The sequence below is a fragment of the Amphiura filiformis genome, chromosome 9, assembly GCF_039555335.1.
Source record: "Amphiura filiformis chromosome 9, Afil_fr2py, whole genome shotgun sequence".
Taxonomy (NCBI): Eukaryota; Metazoa; Echinodermata; class Ophiuroidea; order Amphilepidida; family Amphiuridae; genus Amphiura; species Amphiura filiformis.
Window position 1 is genome coordinate 15,422,605 of NC_092636.1, and position 24,947 is coordinate 15,447,551.

General features: G+C 36.3%; 1 protein-coding gene across 3 annotated transcripts; it reads right to left on the reverse strand.

The window, feature by feature from the left end:
• Positions 1-12,105: 12,105 nt before the first annotated feature.
• On the reverse strand, positions 12,106-21,255 carry LOC140160286 (uncharacterized). Of its 3 annotated transcripts, none has more exons than XM_072183557.1 (5): positions 21,196-21,255; positions 19,994-20,071; positions 18,408-18,476; positions 13,775-13,959; positions 12,106-12,659 (listed from the first exon to the last, which is right to left on the reverse strand). In XM_072183557.1, the coding sequence occupies exons 2-5, from the start codon at positions 20,044-20,046 to the stop codon at positions 12,649-12,651; spliced, it is 318 nt and encodes a 105-aa protein (XP_072039658.1). In that variant the 5' UTR covers positions 20,047-20,071; positions 21,196-21,255; the 3' UTR covers positions 12,106-12,648. The 3 variants fall into 3 exon arrangements, with proteins under 3 accessions (XP_072039658.1, XP_072039656.1, XP_072039657.1); XM_072183556.1 differs by lacking the exon at positions 12,106-12,659 and adding an exon at positions 13,332-13,439; XM_072183555.1 differs by lacking the exons at positions 13,775-13,959; positions 18,408-18,476; positions 19,994-20,071; positions 21,196-21,255 and adding an exon at positions 13,140-13,327.
• Between the last annotated feature and the right edge of the window lie 3,692 nt (positions 21,256-24,947).

The window sequence follows — 24,947 nt, forward strand, 5'->3', positions numbered from 1 at the left end:
TAACTGGGCCCACAAACTAAAGGCAGGTTAAATGAAGTAATTAATCAATGACTTCCAACCACAGAGGCACATTGCACAACATATACCACTGTAACGTCATGCACTGAAAGTGTGGGATGTAGGGTGTCCACTAACATGTATTACTTACATGACCCCAAGCAATTCTCGTCATACACAAATATGTGTATGAAATCAGCACTATAAATATTAATATCGCTAGAAGCTTCAGAACCCCATCTCCCATAAGTGAAGTATTAATTCACTCCGACATTGAATTCAGCATACTCTGCACCTCAGGACCAACTCTTTCTTTTTTAGGTACTTTCTTTCATCATCTTTGCTTCAATCTTGCTTCATCCTTCAATTGCTGTTTTTAATTGGTGTAGCACATTTTCACATCACTGTCACATGTGTTGAAAAATAAATCACTACAATCTTTTCAATAATTGAATCTGTTTTTGTTGGCAACTTGTCTTTCTTTGTCTGAAGCCTCTTAAAGTCTTAGGGCAGTGATTTCAGTGATTTCGTCAATCAGTGAAGCTAACAAATCACCAACAATTATCACAGTTTGTATATGTTTGTCAAGATATTGTGTGCTAACATATAATCTCTATTCAAATACAAACATAATGTTAACATGACACATTTGACTGAAGAATGTTTTGGGAGTTTGTCAGTAGCCACAATCAATGTGTGACCATCCAGCACAACTGAGCCCTGAAGTCGCCAATCATCATTTTTGGGATATTCAACCAAAATATTCTGCTTGAAATTAGCTTTAAAATGATGTATATCATGTCTGTAGTACTTGACATTTAAGTAGTGAAAAATCAATAAAACAGTCAATCAATCCTTTGTTTCCTATTGTTTATTGTTAACATCAATGGAGCATATCTCAATAGTGGCACTGGCGACATCCGGGCTCAGTTGTGGTGGATAGTCACATATAACTTCATATTTATTAACACTGGCATTTTTTCCTTCTTGCCAATTATTCAGTTACATCAAAAAGTACCTTAATGCTTAACGACATATGTTTTTCTCTTTTATCTCTAGGATGCACACGTGGGAGACGTGAACGATTACTTTGGATTTCCAGCTATTATTTTGGATTTAATTAGGGCTATGTTTCATTTGAACATTGTGGGGGAGATTCGTGAAGGTGCCCTCCCCATTTTGTTTCCTTTATTCTGCCAGGTCGTTGTTGGGCCCATTATACCATGATTTTAACATATTTAATTTGTGACCTGGCAGTTGTTTCTTCCATTTCAATGAATTTATCTTCATACACTTATGTCATAATTTCTGTATGATTTAATTTTATATACATGTCCTGGTGTACGTCCATATCAAAACTGCTACATCAAGGCTGGTACATGTGTCTCATTTCACATAATAGTTAGAAATAAATACCAGTCTCATCTCCGGAATGGAGGTCATTTCAAATCATCCCAAATCACATGGTTTAAGAATACAGAGAACATTCCTAAACCATGTAACTTGGGGATGATTTGAAGTGACCTCCATTTCGAGATGGGTCTGGTGTTTATTCCTAACTATTATGTGAAATGAGACACATGTACCACCTGATAAGTGCATCATTTTGATATGGACGCATACATATATGATTTATCAAGTAAGTCAAAAGTGGAAAGAGATATGACAGCCAAAAAACATTTACTGGACCACAGTTTATTGTAAAATGTATTTGGTTTTATTTACACACATATTACAGTGAACACATTTTTTCAATACACAACATAATATTTCAGTAATTGGTATCATAATAATAATAAAGTACTTTTTTAAACATGTAGTCCGGCTGCAAGCCATTGCTTCATGTGCAGATGGTTTTAAGTTTTTAGTTTTCAATTCAGCATAGGCTTTAACAAAATGTGACCATCTTTTAATTTTCACCCTTGTAAAACTTTCACCTTGGATATCTGAAATTGGTTTACAATTGACATCCCTGAAAATATGTTTTGCAACACCCATAGAATTCTAACAACAAAGACTACAATTTTAATTAGCAAAAACAGCCTGTACACCTTTTTCGTAATTGACCACTTTGTTGTCGTTGCCTATAATTAGGCTGTAGTTAGCTAAGCGGAAAACTGAAAGCGAGGCTACAGATTTCAAATGAGACTGGGTACATGTGTAGTACAAGTACAATAAAAGTATATTGTGTTTAGCATGTCCCCAATTTTAATGTGTATAATTAATTAGGGTTAATTTCTTGAAAATAATTAAATGAACTCTAATAGCCTTTAATTACTTATGCAGATTAAAATGAGCAAAACGCTACACATACAATTTTCCTTGTACTACACATACCAAGTGTCACCTAGATAGTCCTTATAGTTACTTATGTAATTTGTATGTAACTTACATGTACATCTTTAGCCTTTAGTATGTAACTTACATGTACATTTTCTGCTTCACGAACTCCGTCCTAATTGGAGTCAGCACCGCCAGTTAGCATAGCCAAATGCCGCCAATGGCAGCAAAGTGGTCAATTACTGAAAAGGGTGATTGCTTTGCCATCGGACTATTGGGCTATTCCACTTGAAATTCATGTTACCCATATAGAACATTTTTGAAATATCATAGGGGCAGAATGTTTTCAAATTTAACTTGTCAGGCTTAATCATTTGCAAACTCATACTTCCCTGTATTCTGGCTATATCTTCCACAACTGGAGTGGGTATTACAAATTTATGGAATTTACCCAATTGTTGATTATATTCAAAACTCATACTCCCTCTGTGGAAAACTTTAGCTAAATCTTTAGGGGTAGTGTGGATTTTAAATGGAATAACCGAATGGTTGTCAATATGTCATCAAAATGTGTTGATGGAGATAAACTGTTTTCAATGCCTTTCATTCATCTAATAATTAGCAGCACTCAGATCAAAACTTCAGTATCATAATGAACATATTGAAATGGCAACTGAATGCAAATATATGATGTGATCAAAGAAAATCAGTCAGAACTCTGAAATTTGACATTTTAACTTTCTTATAGGTAACAAGCATTTATAAAGCTGCATTTTATGCAAAATTCCAATCAAATTCAATGACCAGTTCCAAAGATATGAGTATTAAAGAATTTCCAAAACAAGAGACTGATTGTGCTTGATCGCATCACATATTACCACACATCGTCACAGGAAGTTCCAAGTCTATCATGTACTGTCATGCAGTCATTATCCATTTCATGAAAAGTATCCAAAGTATTGAATTGTAAGTTATCGCATACCAAAGTGAATAGAAATTGACCAAATGACACAAAAATGATAGACAATATGCATTCATGAAGTTTGATAAGAAATGGTTTGTACTTTTAAGCGAACCCTATTGCATTTACTCATAAACAATAACAGGAGTTATGTACTGTTTCAATGACTTCTTGTAATACAGCATGTATCGCCTAAAAATGTTCAAATTTCTAAATAATTGTTTTCATCTGTTTAAAATGTGATACACAAAATGAGTTTTTATTATGAAACTATCATGTCACTAATCTATAAGCAATCCTTAATTGAAGTTCTTCTTTCAAAGTAACAACTGATTAAATGAAACATGTTCAACTGTATCAAATTTCAACTGTATGACTATGTATATAAATTGCCCAATAGGCCTAGGCAATGTAACAATTATTGATCATCCCATAGCAAACATACATGATATGGCCCAATTTGGATTCTTTACATTAAATGAGCGTAACTTTCGATGGACTATGCTAAAATGATAATGATAAATAACATGACGGTAATTGCCATAAAGGGACAGGCATGCAGGCAGTGGTAGCATTAAGGCCCGAAAGTTGGGGGGGGGGGTGTTTTTCACTCCCGAGCTTGCAGAAAATCCAAATACATATATGGGGTGAAAATTAAATCTCGGGGGTGATAAATATTTTGCAGTGTAGTCAGGGGTAGGAAGGAGTAAGGTCCAAAAGTAGAGGATCAGAGTTCACCCCCGAGCTTGCACATTCCCAATATATGGAGGGTGAAAATTAATATTTGTTCAATTTAGGGGCTCATTCACCCCGATCGGGGTTAATGCTACCCTGCATGCAGGGTCACTGTAAATGGGAATCTGTATACATGGTTAATTGCATAGTAATTCATCAAAAGTAATGCTGCTAAGCACATACAAGTATACATTTTCAAAAAGAAAATACTCTAGTGCTGGCAATATACATAGTATCTCCACACGGAAAACAAATTGGCATAGAAAATCTAAAGTAGGAGTTTTTTAAACAACTGCTCATTTCGAAACTCGTTTTTGAGAAAAGTCCCAGATTTAATTTTCCATGCAAATTTTTCCTTGTAGGGTAGATATTCTGTATTTTGCACACACTATTACCTTATGAAATTTGTAGGGAGGCCCAAACACTGGCCAGCTTCAAAAAGCTTTTAAAAACCCATCTTTTTCCAATTTGATCCATTTCTTGTCATTGCTATTTCTTTCTTTGTTTTCTCTTATTGTAATGCGCCTAGAGCTAAAATTGTATAGGCTAATATAAATCGATGTATGTATGTATGTATGTATGACATTTATCTTCAGGCCTACTCATTGATGGTTTCCTACTGATATTTATTATTGGATTTTACATTTACAAGCTGTAATTGCAAAGTTAAAGCCTGAAATTATTTCCTTTCAAAATTTTGTCCAGGTATGCTAAAAAGTAATGACTGCACAAAAGTAATGCAGTGCAGTCCATTCAATCAAATGTTGTCATCAACCTATTTGATCGTAGTGCAGGGGTATGTGTGTGAGACGAACTGTCACGGTAGATTGCAATCATGCTTTTGTTGAATGCATTTGAGTAGTCCGCCATATTTACGGGATGATACGTCACATGCAAGGCCTCTATTGCTTTTCAAATGTCAATACATGAGTTGTTACCCTTGAAAAAAAAAAAAAAAGAGGTGAAAGGACTGCAACTTAATAAACCCAGCAAAATTCTAAAGTCTCCACTGTTCCATCCCCATTTAATCAGAGTCTGATGAGTTTATGGCAAAATAATTTATATAATAGTTTTCTATACACTTTCATTCAAAGTTAATACCAAATTTGATATCAAAAGTTTAATCATCGGGACCATAGGAGCGGTTCTTTGAAATTCGTGCAATTTGAAAAATTTCAAATTACTGAATTGACCACGCAAAAGCCAATGCATTGTATAGCCTTATCATGTGGCCTGAAGCAACCCGTACAGGGATCATTGTACACATGCCTGTGCACAATTGAAAGAGCGTGGTATTTGATTTGGATTTTGACATGCATGGGTACACCTTTAACCTGCCGGCCTATTTAGGCGACGTAATTGTTGGCACTCACGCTAGCTCCGCTACTTGATACAGTTACCTATGTTTTTCAAATTGCACAAATTTCCAAACAGCGGTTCCTATGCTCCCGATGATTTAACTTTTTATATCAAATTTGGTGTCAACCTTCAAGGAAAGTGTATATGAAATTATGATATGAATTATTTTGCCATAAACTCATCAGACTTTGATTAAATGGGGATGGAACTAGTGGAGACTTTTTATTTTGACTGTGTTTAGTTTCTAATCACATAATTAACACAACTCCTACATGTAGAGTACAACAAAACTACTCATGGTATATTGTAATACTGCTCTGGGTATCAGTGTGAATAAAATTATGTTTATGATTTTTATACATGTACATTACAGTGTGTTTTCTTTAGAGTACCATATTACCGGTAATACATTTTCAAATATCTTCATAATAATTATTTTTATTGTCGCATTACATTATGTGATGGTGCTTGCTAAACACCTCTACCCTGCAGTCATACACTGTAATGAAATGGGGTGATAGTAAGTCATAAAGTAATAGAGGATAGTTTGGTACATGGATTTTCAATCTACTTCAGCAAGGTTGTGTCCTGTATCGAACAACCTGCATAAAGAAACAGTCATGAACAATATTAAGGGGGCACTACACCCATGTGGTAAATTTGTGACTATTTTTGCATTTTTCTCAAAAATAAAAGGAATCCAATTACTACACTGAAATTTCATTGACTCAAGACAAGCGGTTCAGTATATATGGTAGGAAATGAGGTACATCCTAGCGGTACCTTATTTCTGATCATAAATAACAAACCGCTTGTCTGAAATTCCAGTGTAGTAATTGGATTCCTTGCCCCTATATATACATAACTTTTGTTACCACTGTGTTATTACTTTTTTATAATTTTTCAAAAATAGACACAAATTTATCGAGGGGTGTAGTACTGTGACACATTTCAGAGGTCCCAACACAGAATGCCGTATATGAAGGACAAAATATGTTTCTGAGAAAACGTTTTTGAAGGATGTTACTATAAATATTGGAGTCGACTCCACTGTTACCTCTCAGTCAATTCCATTTGAAATAGACGTTAAAGATTCCAACTATTAAACTGTATCTTCAAGAAAAACTTTAGATATCACTAGCTCTACAGTTATGTCACATCACATGTGAAATGGAAATATTTTGAACAATCACTCTACGCCACTATATGTTGCGACAGATGATTTGTTGTGCATCTGTGGAAACCCTGAACAAATATAATGATTACTTAAGGGGGTACTACACCCCTCGATAAATTTATGTCTATTTTTGCATTTTTCTAAAAAACTAATAACACAGTGGTAACAAAAGTTATGTATATTATAGGGGCAAGAAATCGAATTACTACACTGGAATTTCAGTGACCCAAAACAAGCGGTTCGTTATTTATGATAGGAAAAGAGGTACCGCTAGAATGTACCTTATTTCCTATCATATATACTGAACTGCTTGTCTTGAGTCACTGAAATTTCAGTGTAGTAATTGCATTTCTTGCCCCTATAATATACATAAGTTTTGTTACCACTGTGTTATTATTTTGTGAGAAAAATGCAAAAATAGTCACGAATTTACCACAGGGGTGTAGTACCCCCTTAAAATAACAAATAATGAAAATAGCAATTACTAATAATCATAAATTACATATACCATGTCCACATCACTTTGATTATTACTCGCCATTTTATGGAAGACTTTAATTTGTCAACCGTCAGATGTACTCAGCTACTGATGTTGTACTGGCTACCTGATGAATACTGTGATAGTACAACTTCAACTTATGCATCAAAAGGAAGATGCTTTTACACTTCCAGATATGCTATAGACCATTCCTATAATTGTACTTTCCTGCTGTTGATGGAGTGCACATCAATATCACATATTACAAAATAAGAAAAGCAAGGTGAAGGATATTACATCAATATTTCTGTATTTTATAAACGCATGATACCCTTATTGACCATGCTTTGTTTCTATATAATTATGTGATTTTGATGTTCATCCAATCAATGGCAGGAAAGTGCTAGTTATAAGAATGGTGTATAATGAGTTATGGCCATTTTAATAGCAAGTACAACATCAGTAGGTTTGGATATCTGATCCAAGTAATCCAAGTTATGTAGACAAAGGTTCTTTTGACTTTACCATTATATAAAATTATATATTTACATAGTAATGGGAAACATTCATTTTGAGGCAATGTGGTTGCTGATGTGAGTATCCAAGTATGGCATGGTAGAAGAAAAACGTAATTGCCCTCAAGGCACACACAATATATACAGATCATTTGCAAGTATGGATTTCAACTGAAATAGTCCATTACAAAAAATCACACAACATACTAGTGTATGTAGTATAAAAACCTAACAGAAAGCCAACATAAGCAGTATTTTGTGATGGTTGCATGCATTTACTTCTTCCCTTAAGGGCTGGGGTATGAACGTTTGGACAGTATTTATTGTGGGACATTAGAGTACATCAGACATATCGAATTGCATTCTGAATACGAAGAATGTCATTCTGATATCAAATAATTTTGATTTTTTGAAATTCGCAATTTAATACACATTTTATGGCAAATCATTAAAATTGATATTTTTGATATTTAACAGTACTTGAAGTAAACTTTATAAATCTGATGATTTATACTTAAAGTGTATGTAGGTGGGATGAAAAGCCGACGATCAATTGAAAATTTTGACCTTTTCAGTATTGAAGATATGGATTTTTTTCCCAAAACACCAAAAAAAATTAGGTCTTTTTGGGAAAAAATCCATATCTTCAATATGAAAGGTCAAAATTTTCAATTGACCGTCGGCTTTTCCTCCTGCTACATACACTTTAAGAATATGTCATTAGATTTATATAATTTACTTCGAGGACTGTTATATATCAAAAATTTGAAAAATATCAAATTTTTATAATTTGTCATAAAGTTTGTATTATATTTTGATTTTCAAAAATGAAAATTATTTGATATCAGAAAGACATGCTTCAGTATTCAGAATGCAATTCGATAGGTCTGAGGTGCTCTCATGTCCCACAAAAATACTGTCGAAACGCAATAAACGCTTCATTTTAGATCCCTTAACCTTCTATATATAATTATTAATACACATCTTGTATGTTTACATAATAATAACTTGAAACTGATATAAACGAAGGTAATGCTACTCCCTATTCCAGAGAAATACAAAGCTAATTTTTTACGATTAAACAAATATTATTGAGTTCTGCCAATTTGGTACTAACTGGAGATAACAGAAACAGTGCACTATTTTGCTAATTTCCTGCAAAAAGAGCCAAAACATTACATTTTAAATTATACTTAGTACAAGTCTTTAGACTTGATTGTCACAGGATGTGAAAACACCCCAAAATGCATGTTTTGGCCCTTCATTCATAAATTTGGCCAAATAGTGAATTTTAACTTTTATTGCCAGTTAGGACTAACTAAAGCATTACTGAGGATAATATTTTGTAATTCAAAAACTTAGTGCTGTAATGTTCTGGAATAGGGAGTAGTCACTCTCATCTTCCTACTTGGAAAACTAGAATGCAAGGGCCAGTAAGTCAGAGACATGGAGGACGAGGCTGTTGATGAGTTGGTAGCTTCTCTTTGAGGTGCCCTCAATTGATGGCACATGGAAGAACCGGGTTTAAAGAATATTAATGAATTGCATAGAACTAAATTAAGTGTTTGTTTAATGCAAATAATGATAATAACATATCAATATAATTTTATTTTGTTGTTATTTACATTTAAAAGCAATGCAAGTAAGTCTAAGTTTTGGTGTTTTGTTAAAGGACCTAGCCAGGCAATGGAGGCATTTGGACTTACAATGAATCTGACTTATAGTAGATACATGATAGAGTATTTCTCCAACCTTTAATAACAGAATTCGTTAAAGAGGAATGTGTCGGCCACATCATGTCCCAAATATAACATGGGGGGATATTAAACAATTGTATAGTGTTGTACAACAATATTGTACTTCACATGATATGTATAAATATAATAGGATATTTTGTACCAGAGTAGATGCGCTGCAAAGATTTTATGGCAAAGGGAACCCTGAAGCAGCATCAGCTGCTTTTGTGACTCATCTATACCTATGCTGGGGACCACAGTCACTGCCCTGTCTGGAGACACCAAGTTGTTATTAGGGGCATAACCAGAGGGGGGTGCACTGAATAATCAGAAGGCCTAATTTTGGTGCTGTGAGTTGCAATGGCTCACTTCCAGCAGAATCCCTAAACAAAATATTTCCTGGTTATGCCCCTGTTTGCATTGACGTACAGATGGTCACATTTGCAATCGAAGGTTAATTTCATAGTCTAATTTTGATGGACATAATTGTATATCCATATCAAAATTATGCACTTGTCAGCTGCTGCATGAATCTTATTTCTTTATAATAATTAGGAATAAATTACCAGACTCATCTAAAGTGCAGATAAATTCAAATCATCCCCAAGTCCCATGCTTTTAGGATTTTCTCTGTATTCTAAACCATGTGATTTCAGGGATGATTTGAAGTCAACACCACTTTTTAGATGAGTCTGGTATTTATTCCTAGCTATTATGTTAAAAGAGACACATGTGGCAGCCTACAAATGCATCCTTTTGGTATGGATGTACATAATTAGTTGGGTGTGATACAGAATAGGCCCAAATTAAGTTGAAATGGAAAATGGCTCCAAAAGAGCAATACAGCTCTGCAACACTTTCATTCATTCATACATAAAACCATTCCTTCATTCACTTGTTCAGTCAATACCTAAAGAAAAAAATCTTCATTCATTGAAGAAGTAGTAAATGAATGACATAGCAAGTGAATGAATGAGTGAGTAAATTAATAAATGAATGAATGAATGAAAGTAAGAAACAATTATGAACTAAAAGCAAGTAAGAATTTGCAAATAAAATGTTATAACATTTGAAAATAACCTTTGATTGCTTCTGTTGCAAGGTTGGAGAATGATCAGAAGACACTCTTGGACTGAATTTGTGTAGGGGATGGGGTGATTTTCACCTTAGGATTGATTGAAATAAAATCTGAAAACTATATTTCTCTATCATGTAGCTGCTCAAATCACCTGCAGATTAAGTAGCTGTAATGAATTATGCAGAATTAACATAAATATATTTCTCTTGTTAGATGTGAAGTAATGTCAAATGTTACAGATGTAAACTGTCTGCATTGAATTATCATTAGGAATGGAAGATGTTATTTCCGCAAGTCATAAATTCTTCACCAGGAGGTGAACATATCGGCATGGAAGACCGGCAGCATTCACCCTAGGCTACTTAATCTGTCAATGACCTTATTTGCTGCATGTATACAATGCACAAGTTTTCCAAGTACACCTATATAAAGTATTCACCCAGTTTTATAAGCTGCCAATGTTCACAAGTTGTTCATGCACTACAACAAAAAACCTATACCTTTTGTTACAGGATACGTTTTCTTGAATATGACACCTGAAATCTGCATGCAGAAAGTTTGTTATTATCCAAATCAAAAGTGACACTTGATAAGATTCCCAATAGCATATCACAGCAAAGCTATTCTGGGTAAAATGATTACATGCATGAATGTAGACCCACTTTCTGTTGTATAATTAAGAGGCTAATAACTGTGCATGGGTTATTCGAAGGGCATTGTAACAAATTTAACATTTTGCCTTTGGAACCGAGGAATATCCCGAGGGGCACATCCCCTAAGGGTATTCCGAGTTCCAAAACAAAATGTTTAGATTTGTCACAATCCCCTCGTAACAACTAATGCGCAGTTATTAACCCATAATTGATAATTTGCTGAAGCATCCTTTTGGATTTGGACAATAACAGGCTTTGGGGAGAGATCTCCTTTGCATCCTGCTCAATTTCATAAATGGTGTGTAAAATTATGTAGACATCTTCTGTATCTAAATTAACTTGTCTTAATTGTTGTTTCCTTGAAGGACTTACGAACAATGGCAACTGAGGAAGAGTTGTTACTTAGTATCCTAGGTGTAGAAAAGAATAAGCGGGGTGACTTTGCTTTAAAAATTGACATGATCATGGTGCTATAAATTACAGATTTCTTAACAAGCAAACCATCATGATTTTCAATGTGCTGACAGGAAAATTGGCAGACACATTATGGGACATTTCAATGCAAGTGAAAGACAATATCAGCAGAAACCCACAAAGCCGAGAAACTACCCATTTTTGGGGAGAAATGGTGTGGCTAGGCGAGAAAAGGACCAGGAAAGGCAAGAAAGTGTATTTAAAAATGTGAGGAATGGAGATGTTAAGATAACTAAATTAAGTCTTGCTCAGATCATGGGCAAGGTTGGCAAGAAAGGTTAGAAAAGAGGCAGGTAAGGCGAGGTACAACCAGACCTGCCACAGACATTTTGTCTAGAATACTGACGCAATTAACACCCATTGTTATCATGTTGACTCAATTGGTCATAACCAATTTATTACACTCAACCAGAAAGCCCAGGAAGATTATGACCAATTGAGTCAACATGATAACAATGGTGTTAATTGGGTGCTACTTCAATTCCGGATAAAATGTCTGTGGCAGGTCTGGATGTGCTGGATGTACCTCCCCTTCCTTGCCATTTCCTGCCTTTTCTCGCCAAACTTGACCAGGATCTAAGCAAGACTTAGTTATCTTAAACTTGTCATTCCTCACCTTTTTAACAGACTACCTCGCCTTTCCTCACCCTTTTCTCGCCTAGACTCGCCACTTCTTGCCAAAATGGGTACTTTCTCGCCTTTGTGGGTTTCTATTGATAAGAGCAGCAGAAATTTAAGCATTACAGGACTTACCATGACCTTTCATTGGGGCCCCGCATGTGCGGCATGTTGGCATCTTGCGTGGTCGCTTAGATGTAGAGCCAACATGATAGCCACCAGACAAGTAGTGGCTATGGTCCGAATGGCGGAAAGCGTGAGCGGTTCGCTCTAAACGCTTCAAGACACGCTTTCTCTTATTTGTCAGTAATGCTTGGGCTTGAGCTGCTCTTATCCTGAGTTTGTCTTTACTTGCTAAAGTATGCTGGGAAGAAGTAATGCACTCATTTCCTACTACCTCTGCCATAACTCGTTTACCTGCATCTAGCCAACCAACATTAAAAGAAATAGTTGACAAGCACATTGCTGTCCGAATCTGTGTTGCAGAGCTGTATTGCTCTTTTGGAGCCATTTTCCAGAGCAAGCTGTTGTAGGACTCATTGGCGTTCTGTGTCAGACACTGACTGCAATGCGATAGTAAGTCAACATCAGATAGGTCCTGTTGAAAAATACACAGTTTCACATTCCATTATTAAGTAATGTCCATAATGTGTGATCACTTTGCGATTCATGTTTAATATCAATACTGTCAACATTATTAACATTCACTTGTTGCGATGAAGGTAATTTGTGGTGATATGAGTGGTATAAACTGCACTGAAGGTTATGATGAATACATCTCATGTCAAATATTTTTGATATACAATCCTTTCTTGGTATATACTGCAAAAGATTATTAGTGCTGTTAATAGTCACACATCCATTGAGGAACAGAATATTGAAACTTTCACTCCATTTAAAGCTTATTTATAAACTTTGCTTCAGTGCTGTGCTGAAATGAATGGGAGATATGTTGTAATGATCTTACAGAAGATGCCTAGATTTTATATAGTTTTGTGTAAATTAAAAGGAAATTTGATTTAGTTGCTTGGTGCTGTGGTGAAGCTACAAAGTTGCACTATCACATATATATCCTTACATCATATATGGGCTTCATTACTGCTACCATGGCTGGTGTAAATGGATCATCAACTGGTTCAGAGTTGTTAGTACCACTAAGCTCATCTTTCTTAAAATTGCACCAGGTGTCATTTCTTGTCGGGCAGTAACTGTGGTCCCCAGCATAGTGATACAGGCCAGCCATGGTTTCTGCTGACGCTGCTTCAGGATTCCTTTGTTGGTCCTCAAAGCCTTGCCATAAAATGCTTGCAGCGATCTACTCTTTTACGGTGGAGACGACCCTTCCCGTCCAATGTCTTCCCGTCGGCAAGTTTCACTCCTTTCACCACACAAAAGAAAAGGAATCAATGAAATCAGCTTGCTTTATGTAATAAATTGAGGTTTTATCTTATTTACATCTGTTTTATGATGTGTCCTGTCAAAATTTAATGACGTTTTAAAAACCACATATGATAAGCTTTTACACTTGTATAAAACTGTATGATACTCCATAGGTAGTTATTGCTACATGATCCTATGGCTGTGGAGCAGGCGTCTACAGGATTTCTCTATGCACAGCAATCATTGTGAAGTACGACTCTGGTCTCCAGCTATATACTGTCCTCTGATGGATGACCAGTGAAAAGGTTAAATACAAACTTTAATTATTAATACCTTTTTTCTTCTCTACAAGCTTTCTGAGTCTGCATCCCATCCTCTTCTGTATGTGGCCGACACATTCCTCTTTAACGGTTGTAACATCTGGCCCATATGGCTGCTCCTGTGTAATTCTTGAAAATGAAGACGAATCACCATCCCCTACATAAGTTGTGTATCTCAGTCCAAGAGTGTCTTCTGATCTGTAAAATGAGTTTCAAATTAACGTCTATGTGAATACACAATATAAAATATAGGACGAGTACCATCAAATTCCATCAATACAAAAGTTAATCACTTTGTGCATTGCAAGTTGACAACAGCAGAGTGTACAACAGAAATTTTGACCCCAAACTGACATCACTGAAATTAAAAGAAGAAACAAATGTTGTACACATCATACAGAAAAATCAAAACAAATGGTGCTTGAGAAATAAATTCATGATTGGTAATAACCTGTTAAACAACCGAGAAATGCCTTCTGCCTCCATTGCCTGGCTAGATCCATCGAAGTTCTTAGGGCACACATCTGAGTGCCCTACAAACCAATCTAAATATTCTTTTGAGCTATGCTCTTCCTCTTTGTGTTTGCTACATTCTCTGTGTGAAAAACAATATGAAGCAAATCAAAATGTAAAATGAAATCCATGTGAGCAACTACATTGACTCATGATCAGTGTGAAGAGTGTTTATAGTGTTTGTTGAGGTTGTGGAAACTTGCTTGCCAGATTAAATGAAAGCAGTCACTCTGCATGAAGTTCCACAAAACAAAATTGAAGGTATACATGTTGCTCATGAGATGCACAATAATCACGGTTCATACTGTAACAGAGACACATTCAATGTTTGTTATCAAATTGTACATGACTACAATAATACAATTTCCTGACACTTTTCTTGTTAAAATAGAAAATGCTTGATAAGGGAATGTGATGGTTACTTACTTAACATAAATTTGAGATATACTCCATGTCCAAAATTTCCCCTGTATATACACTAATGGCTGTCGCAACACAATGGTGTGATGACAGACCCCGGTTTCTTCCATGTGCCATCAAAAGATGCGGCACAGTCTACTACCAACTCATCAACAGCCTCGTCCTCCAGGCTGGTCTCAGGTGCCACATCTGGCACACTATCATCCAGGATTAGAAATCTTTTTAGCCATTGCGCGTTGCTTGTACTTTCATTTCCTGAGTTACTGATATAAGCTGTTGTAAATAACATTTTGTCATGGATTAAGGAACACATTTTTCACATAGAAATGCACTTAGCATTATTATTACACCCCAAAACATTGAAATATATTGTGCAGTTTGTGAGTTACCAACATCATTTTACACTGTTGTCAATGTGATATACAACAATAATGTGATGGTTTAACCAGACCTATGTGATAACTTAGCTACGACACATTATCTTCATGCCTGTGTTCATCGTGGTTTCTGTAAGTTGCAAAGGTATTGTTTTGCTGCAATTTGCTCTTAAGTCCCATCATCGTGGAACCTACAGGGTGTGACATGGGTTAAGGCTAGGTTAGAAGTATTTGACCTATCAAAGCATGTGTAAAATGTCTGATTATTTATTTTTTAAAACAAAGAAAGATTACATACACTGAAAAAAAAGGCCAAGTGAATGGCTTTGCAAAATAATACACATGAACCCATTAAATAGTGTAAACTGATATAAATTGGGACCATGCAACATAATCACAATGCTCATAGCTCACCAATATAACATTAACTGAAGAAGGAATATTGACATTTAGTGCACTGTTGACATCCATCACCTTTGCATTTGTGGCTGACATTTAGTGCACTGTTGACATCCATCACCTTTGCATTTGTGGCTGACATTTAGTGCACTGTTGACATCCATCACCTTTGTATTTGTGGCTGACATTTAGTGCACTGTTGACATCCATCACCTTTGTATTTGTGGCTGACATTTAGTGCACTGTTGACATCCATCCCCTTTGCATTTGTGGCTGACATTTAGTGCACTGTTGACATCCATCACCTTTGCATTTGTGGCCGACATTTAGTGCACTGTTGACATCCATCACCTTTGCCGTTGTGGCTGTGCAAAAATGATGAAGGGGAGGGGGATTTGCAAACCGCATAGCAAAAATGGCCCAGCCCATCCCGTTTGGATTTTTCCAAAAATTTTTTTCTTTCAATGTTACCCTCTCACAGGGCTCATTATTATTGCACAGCCTCGGGCTAAAATTATGACTAATACATTACTAAATTTACAATGTACATGTAGTAGCAATACGAAATGACAAATTCTGCATGCAAATCAATACCAACTAAATGTGGTAAAATACTGCTCTGAAATTCTGTGGAAGTCTGATGATACATAATACAAATCAAATAAAAAAGTCAATATGATTAGTAATCCAAGTGATGCCATCCTTTGCCATTTTATGTATTAGTTTGACTATTATTATTTCTTAGAGACATTAACACCATGTTACTTCTTCATTGTTGGGCATATATAACCTACACTTTCTGCCATGCTGGCCTCATGTGACCGCCAATGAGATCGCACAAGTGGCTGCGGCAAACTCAGGAAGGCACTTAAGGTGACTGCTGCACTTCTCCCCTTCCCGATACTCCTCATGCCTAAAATAAGGCTCCTTTATACAAAGAAATAGAGGTATGGTACAGCACATAAAACAACAGTATATTAATGTAACAGTAAATGAGGAACTTCAACTTATGGGAAGTTGACATGATGACCATGAAGCATACTTTGCTATTACATTACTGCTGAACAGATTTCCAAGTAACAGATGAAATTTGTGTTTAAAACATATGCAAGGATCATTTCAAACAATCTAACCTTTATCTTTATAGTTAATATTGCACAGTCTAATAGACATGTAGATATGCAAGTGACATTAGTGAATGTGGACTATTTATTATTCCTCTTTACCGATTAATTTCTTCAGAGTTATGGAGTTTCTCAACAGGCTTTGTGGAGTGATTAAACATATCCGCTTCGGTGTATTTATGCGGCACCTAGAATTAGTGCACTGCAGCCCCAGGCGTGTAGCCCATCCGTGATCCTGTTCCACCCAGAGCTGCAGTGCACATCCTGTAGAGAGGCAAAACTTGCACACGCAAGTGTTCTTTATGAATGTTTCCAGCAGATCCACGTCCACAAGACGATTTCCACATTTGCCATCGACTTCTATTTGAGGCTCTGGTATCTGGGAAATTAAGGACCAAATCAAAATCAATTACACAAAACACAGTAAAGTTTCAGAACAATAACAACTTAGAATATTTATTGTATATCCAATGATGCAACATTCACAGCATACAGTGAATTAAAAAAACCAACAAAACCCACAGCAGCACTCAATCTGGTGAGATTAAAAAATTATATGAACCTGTTGGGCTAAATAAAAAAGGTGGAATATAATATCTTCTTGTAACTGTAACTACCAACATATATTGAATTGTGCAATATTAGGCCAATTTGATAAAATATGGGCTAAAACATGCACTTTCAGTCACAAACTCAAATACTTAACACAGGTCTATAACCATTCACAATATTGAGCAAGACCCAAAGCTGTAAGAAAGTACTTGTAATCTTACTATTTATGCTGTGATGATTGCAATACACGCCAGTGAAGTGAAAAAACACATAGCAGTTCCTAAATCTAAAAGACAATCACATACAAATTAGCTATTTGTTATTACACATTCTGTAATCAAGAGTACCTCTGTTGATATACATGGAGGATTAACATCACATCCTGGATGTAGGATTGGGATGTAGGGTTGTGATGTACATCTTTTCAATGCTCAGTATAGATGACAGACAAGTGTAAATGTTAAGCTCTTCACTATGTCCCTATGATGTGAAACATGGAGATTATGAACTCACAACCAAGATATTATTATTATATATAATGGTATAACTTGTATTTTTATACATACTATTCTAACCAGATATGTTGGCCTCATACTATAATGAACCAATTGTTTTGTCAACCGGTATTGAACCAGGAACCTTCTGTGAGTCAGGTATTGAGGCCTTGATAACTTGTTGGTAACAGCATCCGCTAAAACAACTGGAAGATCCTGGGTTCAATTAGCGGTCAAGAAATTGACCATCTCAAAAGAAAGATTAGTTATTGCACAATGATTACATAAATAATGAGAAAGGGTATGTATACAAGTGGATATTCATACATGTATGTACTGGTAAATAAAATTGAGCAAGGCTTAGTACATACCCCATTTGAGCCCTAACCCCCCGACAGTAGCGTACCTGTGTGTGATACATACAAGACTGTGTATCTGTATGGAGCAGTGACTTTGCACAATGGTGCTCTCTGCAGATGCACTGCTTTTAATCTGTCTCAAAAATGTAAACACACAGGAAAGTAACTTGCTGTGAGGAATGTCATACAACATACTGAAATGTTTTGTTGCAAATATTTCCGTCTCCATAACAAATTGTACATTGTGTTGCAAAGTTAAAATGACACTGAAGATTTGCACTGTATTGCAAATTAATAGCAATGCACATGGTGTTCTAAGTTATAGTTGTAAATTAAAATGAAATATCAGTTCTGTCTTAGTGTCTTTTAATGTTGAAGAAATCTTCAGCATTTCAATAGCATGCTTACCTTGGTTTCTGCACGAATAGTGGTGGGTGTGGATCTGCTGGAAACCCCTTTATGTGATGGTGGTTGATTCTGCAATTATAAGTTTAATTCATTGTTATTAAATGTATTCCCAATTTCAGTTGGCACTTTTTGGTGGGTATGTTCCCCAGAATTTTGAAGTGGTGGGTCTTTACGAGCTGAGAGCGCATCGGTAAAAGGGAAGTCTTTTGGACCTGTTAGTGTTAACAGTCAAAATCATTGGTCTTTTTGGGTTTCTGGTTGAAAATCACCTGAAAAACATAAATACAAGGAATGAGCAATTTTGGGGTCTTTTAGAGCTGAAATTATCAAAATCCCCGGTCAAAATCAAGGGTGTTTTGGAGCTCTATTTTGGTCACTTTCAGAGCTGCAAAATCCAAAAAGGGGGGTCTTTCCGTGGGAGCATACTTGTATGGCCATTTGTGTTAAATGCCCCCCCCCCCTTGCTGATTGTTTGGCGCTACTCAAAAAACTTGGCAACTTGCCGAAAATTGGGCTAGTTTACAAGAGTCAGGTCTACTTTAGCCAGGCTCGTAGCAAGCGGGGGGACAGGGTGGACGAAGTCCATGGGCCCCGGGGGTTCAGGGGCCCCAAGCACAAAGACGAAAATTAAATAAGAGCTGATAATGGAGAGCAGGGTCGGATTTTTATACCCCTAAAATTTTGGGGCCCCAAAATTGGCATATGCATCTTTCTTTTAACCTCAATAACGGCATGTTTTCTGGTCAAAATAGGGCAAAATTGTTCAATTTTCCATGCTTTATGCCAGCTTTCAAATAGCAGAATTCATGTTGATCTTGGGCCAAAATAGTCTGAAATTGAATTGAACAAAATATGATAGTCCCCCTTTAGTTAAACCAAAATTGACAACTGACTTGAGTGCACATGCTTTCCTCGGCACGTGAGTTCGGGGCCTCAAAATTTTGGCCTGGCCCAGGGCCCCCATAAGGTAGGCTAAATCTCGCCTGGTTAAAAGGGCCTGTACTGCTCCTTGTCCATGGCCCCTGAGGCTCTTGCTACGCCCCTGACTTTAGCGCTGAAAACCTTTGGCAACACTCCACAGAACTCAGTCATCCAAGAAACGTGACTGATCTGAAACTCAAATCATGTGGACAAATCAGGGGATGTGTGTGTACAATAGAAAATAAATTATCAAACAATGATGACAGTCACATGAAGTATGACCATGCTGGCTTTACCTTTTTGGAGGCACTGGGCCAGGCCAAAATTTGGAGGCCCAAACTCACCGTGAAGGAAGGATATGCACTTAAGTGGACAAGTTTGGTTTAGGTATAAGATCCATAATGGCAGCGGAACCATTACAATTTAGAGACAGACACGCATATATTTAACCAGGATATTTGCGCCAGAAGAGCACAAAAATGAAGTGAAATTTGCTATGGGCCAGTGCCCAAGAAGCACTCAAAATTGTGCAATTTGCCCTATTTTGGCCAAAAACATGGTAATTTTGGGCCACAAAGCAAGATCCATAACTCAATTGTAGAGGCCCCAAAATTATGGGGCCATGGAACAAGGTCCATGGGTAATACCCAAAAATGTGTCTTTACCTTGCTAGTATTCCTCTTCTCTGGAACAAACCCACTACTTGTTGATGGTTCATTTTCCATTCTAGCTGACTTGATTATCTGGCATATTCAGAGAAAAACAATAAGATAAATAACAGAATTTAATATGTACTAGACCAGTTGAATGTCAAAAAAAAATAAGCCAATAATTATGTATGAGATAAGAAACCAAACACAAGATGCAATCCACATGCCAACATTGACAAGTTTAGATTTGTGACTGAAAACCAGTGAATATGAAACTGAATGACATTGACTACGGTACATAGTACAGCGTCAAGCACCCTATGTTTGAACATAGCCTCTCAAATGATGTCATTGCAAATTCAGTCCTGAAATAGTTGGTGTACTTTTACCCACTGGTGTAATTATAACTGGATCAGGTTTTACATAACATTTGTAAGTGCAGGGAATGACCTTTTTTCGTCCCATTAATAACTGCAAGTTCTACATGCGATGCCCCCCCCAAAAAAAAAAAAAAATAACCTGTTTTTTTTTTAATATGGGTTGAAGGACATTTGAAGTAGGGTCAATTTGGGATTATTGTGGTATTTTTGATGAAATTTCTTTCCTGAAGGCTAAATATTACCCTATATGTGACCCTCGGCACAACTGAGCCCTGAAGTCGCCAATCATCATTTTTGAGATATTGAACCAAAATATTCTGCTTGAAATTAGCTTTAAAATGATGTATATCATGTATATAGTACTTGACATTTAAGTAGTGAAAAATCAATAAAACAGTCAATAAAGCCTTTGTTTTCTATTGTTTACTGTTAAGTTTGATGGAGCATATCTCAATAGTGGCACGGGCGACATCCGGCCTCGTTTGTGCCGAGGGGTCACATATTATCACCGAAAGCTTGAAAATTGTGCAAATGTAATGATTTTTTGGCTAACATATCAATTTTGAACATGTACAGAGTATTTGTGAAAAAGTAATTTCTAAAATCAATTAAATGTTAGCCCCAAAATGGCTTATTTGACCTGATTTTAGCCAAAACTTGTTAAAAAACAAACATTTTCCGTAAAATCTGGGTTGGTCACTCCCGTAAAACCGAGGGATTTTTTCATTGCCTAATGGAATCTGATGCATACGCTGATGCGACTCATCATTTTGTGCAACAAAGGTTTGAAATAAAATATTATTCAAAATCTGACAAATTATAATTTTTTAAACTTACATTCTTCTCAGTTGCTCCTCACTGCAGTGCTATGGGATAACGCAAAAAAGATGACACGCTGAAAAGGATTGGAAAGATTTGGCATTAATAAAAGTGCAACCTTCCCTGACCCCTATTTTAGCACCAAAAATTTAATTACCCCCTACCACCGATACACCTTACCCTCTAAACAGGCAACAATTGAATTGAAATTGATCAGTTATTTGAAATAAAATAAACACACTATCTGTAGTCATCTTGTGACTGAATGCTTACATTTTGGTCATCAAACATGTGATGACCCTCCTATTTTTCTGTGCAAATATTAAACCCCTCCAGTATATTTGGGAGTGGGGACCCACCCCTTCCAAAGAAAATGCCAGCCCCTTAGGTTGACAGCTAGTTATAAAAATATACTACTTAGGACTCAGCTTTCAATGCTTGTTGTGAGTTGAATTCAAAGCTAGACACTTCTCGATAATAATTATGTACCGTATTGATGCCTGCTCAACATGATCATTCGGACATTCAATCAAATTCAACTAGTATGCATATATGCAATGATGATGCATGCCACGTGTACATGCATCTGAAAACATTTTATGTATCAGCAGTTTATTCAACACGTATGATATGTACTATACTACGCCTTCATACATGTATTGACAACTGACTGGTTCATTGATTGCGATATTCCAAATTTGTAGTTACTACAAAGTACAACTGCTTCATAAGGCCAATGAAAGTCAATTCCTTGTTTCCCTTTACACAATTTTTCATGACTGTGTAGGTGACCATTTCATTTTTCATTATTCATTATTTTATGCCATTTCATTATTGCATCTGTACGTTACAGGTGAAAACCAATAACTACCCATGTATGTGATAAATCACAGTTTGTAGTTAACTGATGTAGTTTACAACCACATGAAGGTGATTGTACAACTATTATCCAAAGTTTCACAATATTTTTTACGGAATAAGATCAGAGCAGATAAAAAAGTGCGGGACATACGACATAGAAGTGAGTAGGTATTCATGATTAATATAATTAATTATTTTACCATACTGCAAAGAAAATCCGTGAAAATCAACAGAAAGATATTTATGATATATTTAAAACCACAATTATTTATTGGTTTGTTAGAAATCAACATTATATTCAAAAGAATGAAATATTTGGCCAGCAATTGGTTTTGAGCGGAGTAGGGTAACGGGAAACTAGGAATCGACTTTCATTAGCCTAACTAGGCATGTTCATAATATTTTGAAATTGAATAAATTCATCTAAAATTGCTTTCATTCAAAAGAGAATCATTTAACTTAAAAAATGAGGGGTCAATCATGTATGTAGGCCTACTATTGGCAATGTTATGAGGAAAAGTATGCTCGCCTGAATGTCCCAAATTTGGTGTCCCAGCATTATAATTATATCAGTAGCTTCCTATGTCTTATTGGGTGTATATATTTTATGGCTAAATTTTTGAGCACGAAGGGCCATTTTACAAAAAATGCACTAATGTTTCATGAAATGTGGCTTCTCCTTCTACTGCAATACTTGGCATAGTCCATCACCTTGGATTTCCCGCCAAGGCTTTCACTACTTGAATAGTATAGTATTCCACAAATGCATTTTCACTAAAATTTATGCAGATTGGAATTTTTAGGGTCAAAATCCAAATTTTCTTCATTTCCCTATTGGATTACACAGTTAAGGCAGGATCTTGGATCACAAGATGCTTCCCAGACAAACAAGAACCTAGACCAGTGACTTTGACTCGCGTAGCCGTAGCACAAAGCTGACACTGCTTAGCAACGAATTTGACAAGGTCAAGGATGCATACTCAGACGCAAAACAAGCAGACATGTCCGCGCTCACGGAACATGCTGCATTTGACGCGGCGACAACGGCGCAGTAATCACGCAAAACGAAGCGCGTCAAACATGTATGCAATATTTCTCCGTGCCTAGCCCTAACCCTGTCAATCCGTCAATATCACCTTGATACGGGCCGGGCTTTGACCCCCGCTGTGGTAAAGGATGGGCAGTCATAGGTCTAGGTATATGTCTATGAGATGCTTAATGACGCCTCGCCCTCACATGTTAGAGAATGTGATCATGCCTAGCCTAACAGGCTAGCAGTGCAAACAAAATTCGACACACATAAGATCAAGTTTGGCGGTTTTTAGGTCGGTCTGATTTTTTAGGGCAAAACTGAACTCTTTCGACAATTCTTAATTTATAGTTCATATTGTTTTTCTTACCTTAAAAGTTACCTTTGAGCTTGTAAATATTATAACATGTATTTACTTTGGCAGCTATACGTCGTAGACAGTAGTAGTAGGTTTACCGAGTAAACTGTGTGGCGATCAGCTGTTCCACGACCACGCCAATAATTTACATAATTATTAGCAGGTCAACTAATTTCAATATGAATAGTATTACTGATCCGCCCACTAAATGGCTATAAATCAAAAGTATATCATGAAAATGGTAGTTTTTAAGATTTATACGTATCAGAAGTCAAATAAAATAATAATGAAAACAAAATGAAACCTAACAAATAAGAAATATGAAAATAAAAACGGGAAATTGTGAATAGCTCCGCCTCTTTGTCACGCCCATTTTGGGCACCTTTCCATGTCGTAACTTCCGTAGCTCGCACAATTTATAGTTTTATAAAGCGATTTTGAATAAACCTATTATGAATGACATCTCATGATGTGACGTTGTGTTCCCAAAGTTCATTGCCTGGGAGCATGCGTACGCATGGTGCTCATTTTTTTTCATTTAGGGCCTGTGCTTTGTAAAGTCCACCACAGTAAAATAAAGCTGTGACCATGATGACAGTGTCAGTGGTTGTATGTACACACCAGTCCCTTTGCCTTGTATCTAGACCTGGTCGCTACCGAGTCGCGAGGTAAAGCGACCAGTCATCGGCATCCCCTAGGTCAATTAGAGTTTCATCGTTTGTAATGTTGGTTCACAATGTGAACTTAATGTGAACCGAACTTAGTCTTTAAGTTGATTTTGAGCTATGTTGTATTTCAAGTATTTTTTCCACTGAATGACATGTGTTTGTCAGATATGGGATGTTGGATTCAACTTTTGCAGGAAAAACCTGAAATAATCAACAGAAGATGATAATCGTGAGTATAAATCAAACCACAGAGCAAAGCATGTCTTGGCTTTGAAACGTGTCCAATTTCGGTCGATACGCTCAATAAGTAAGCTTATATTCAAGGATTTTTCCTCAAAAACTGCGAGTACCGAATTCGCAGATTTGACATAAATGAGCTGAACGTAGCACTAAACGGAACGATTTAGACAGGAAATAACTACTGAATGCACGTAATTTACTTTTCCTCGCTCCAACCAATGTTGCAGAACTCTTTTTCGTTGAAAAAGTGGGAACATTCGTGAATTTTCATTGACAAAATAGCATGTACACATGATCGCTTTCCCAAGATGCAAAATCACATGAATTTTCTGTCTTGACGAGACTAATTTAGGCATTTGTTGAACTCCAAGTTCAAATAAGTATCATAATTCTTTCTTTGGAGTTTTCAACATTTTATACCGAAATGATGCGGAAATCGGTAAAAGGGAAAGATATGAAATCTGGGGTGAAATAAAAAAGTGCGTGAGCCGATGTGGAACATTATATATACAGACATATTTACATAATTTCCTAGGACCTTGCACAAGTGATCATGCTCAAATAATAAACTAGAGAGGTTGGTGATTGATATGCACCATAAATTTTGAACCTA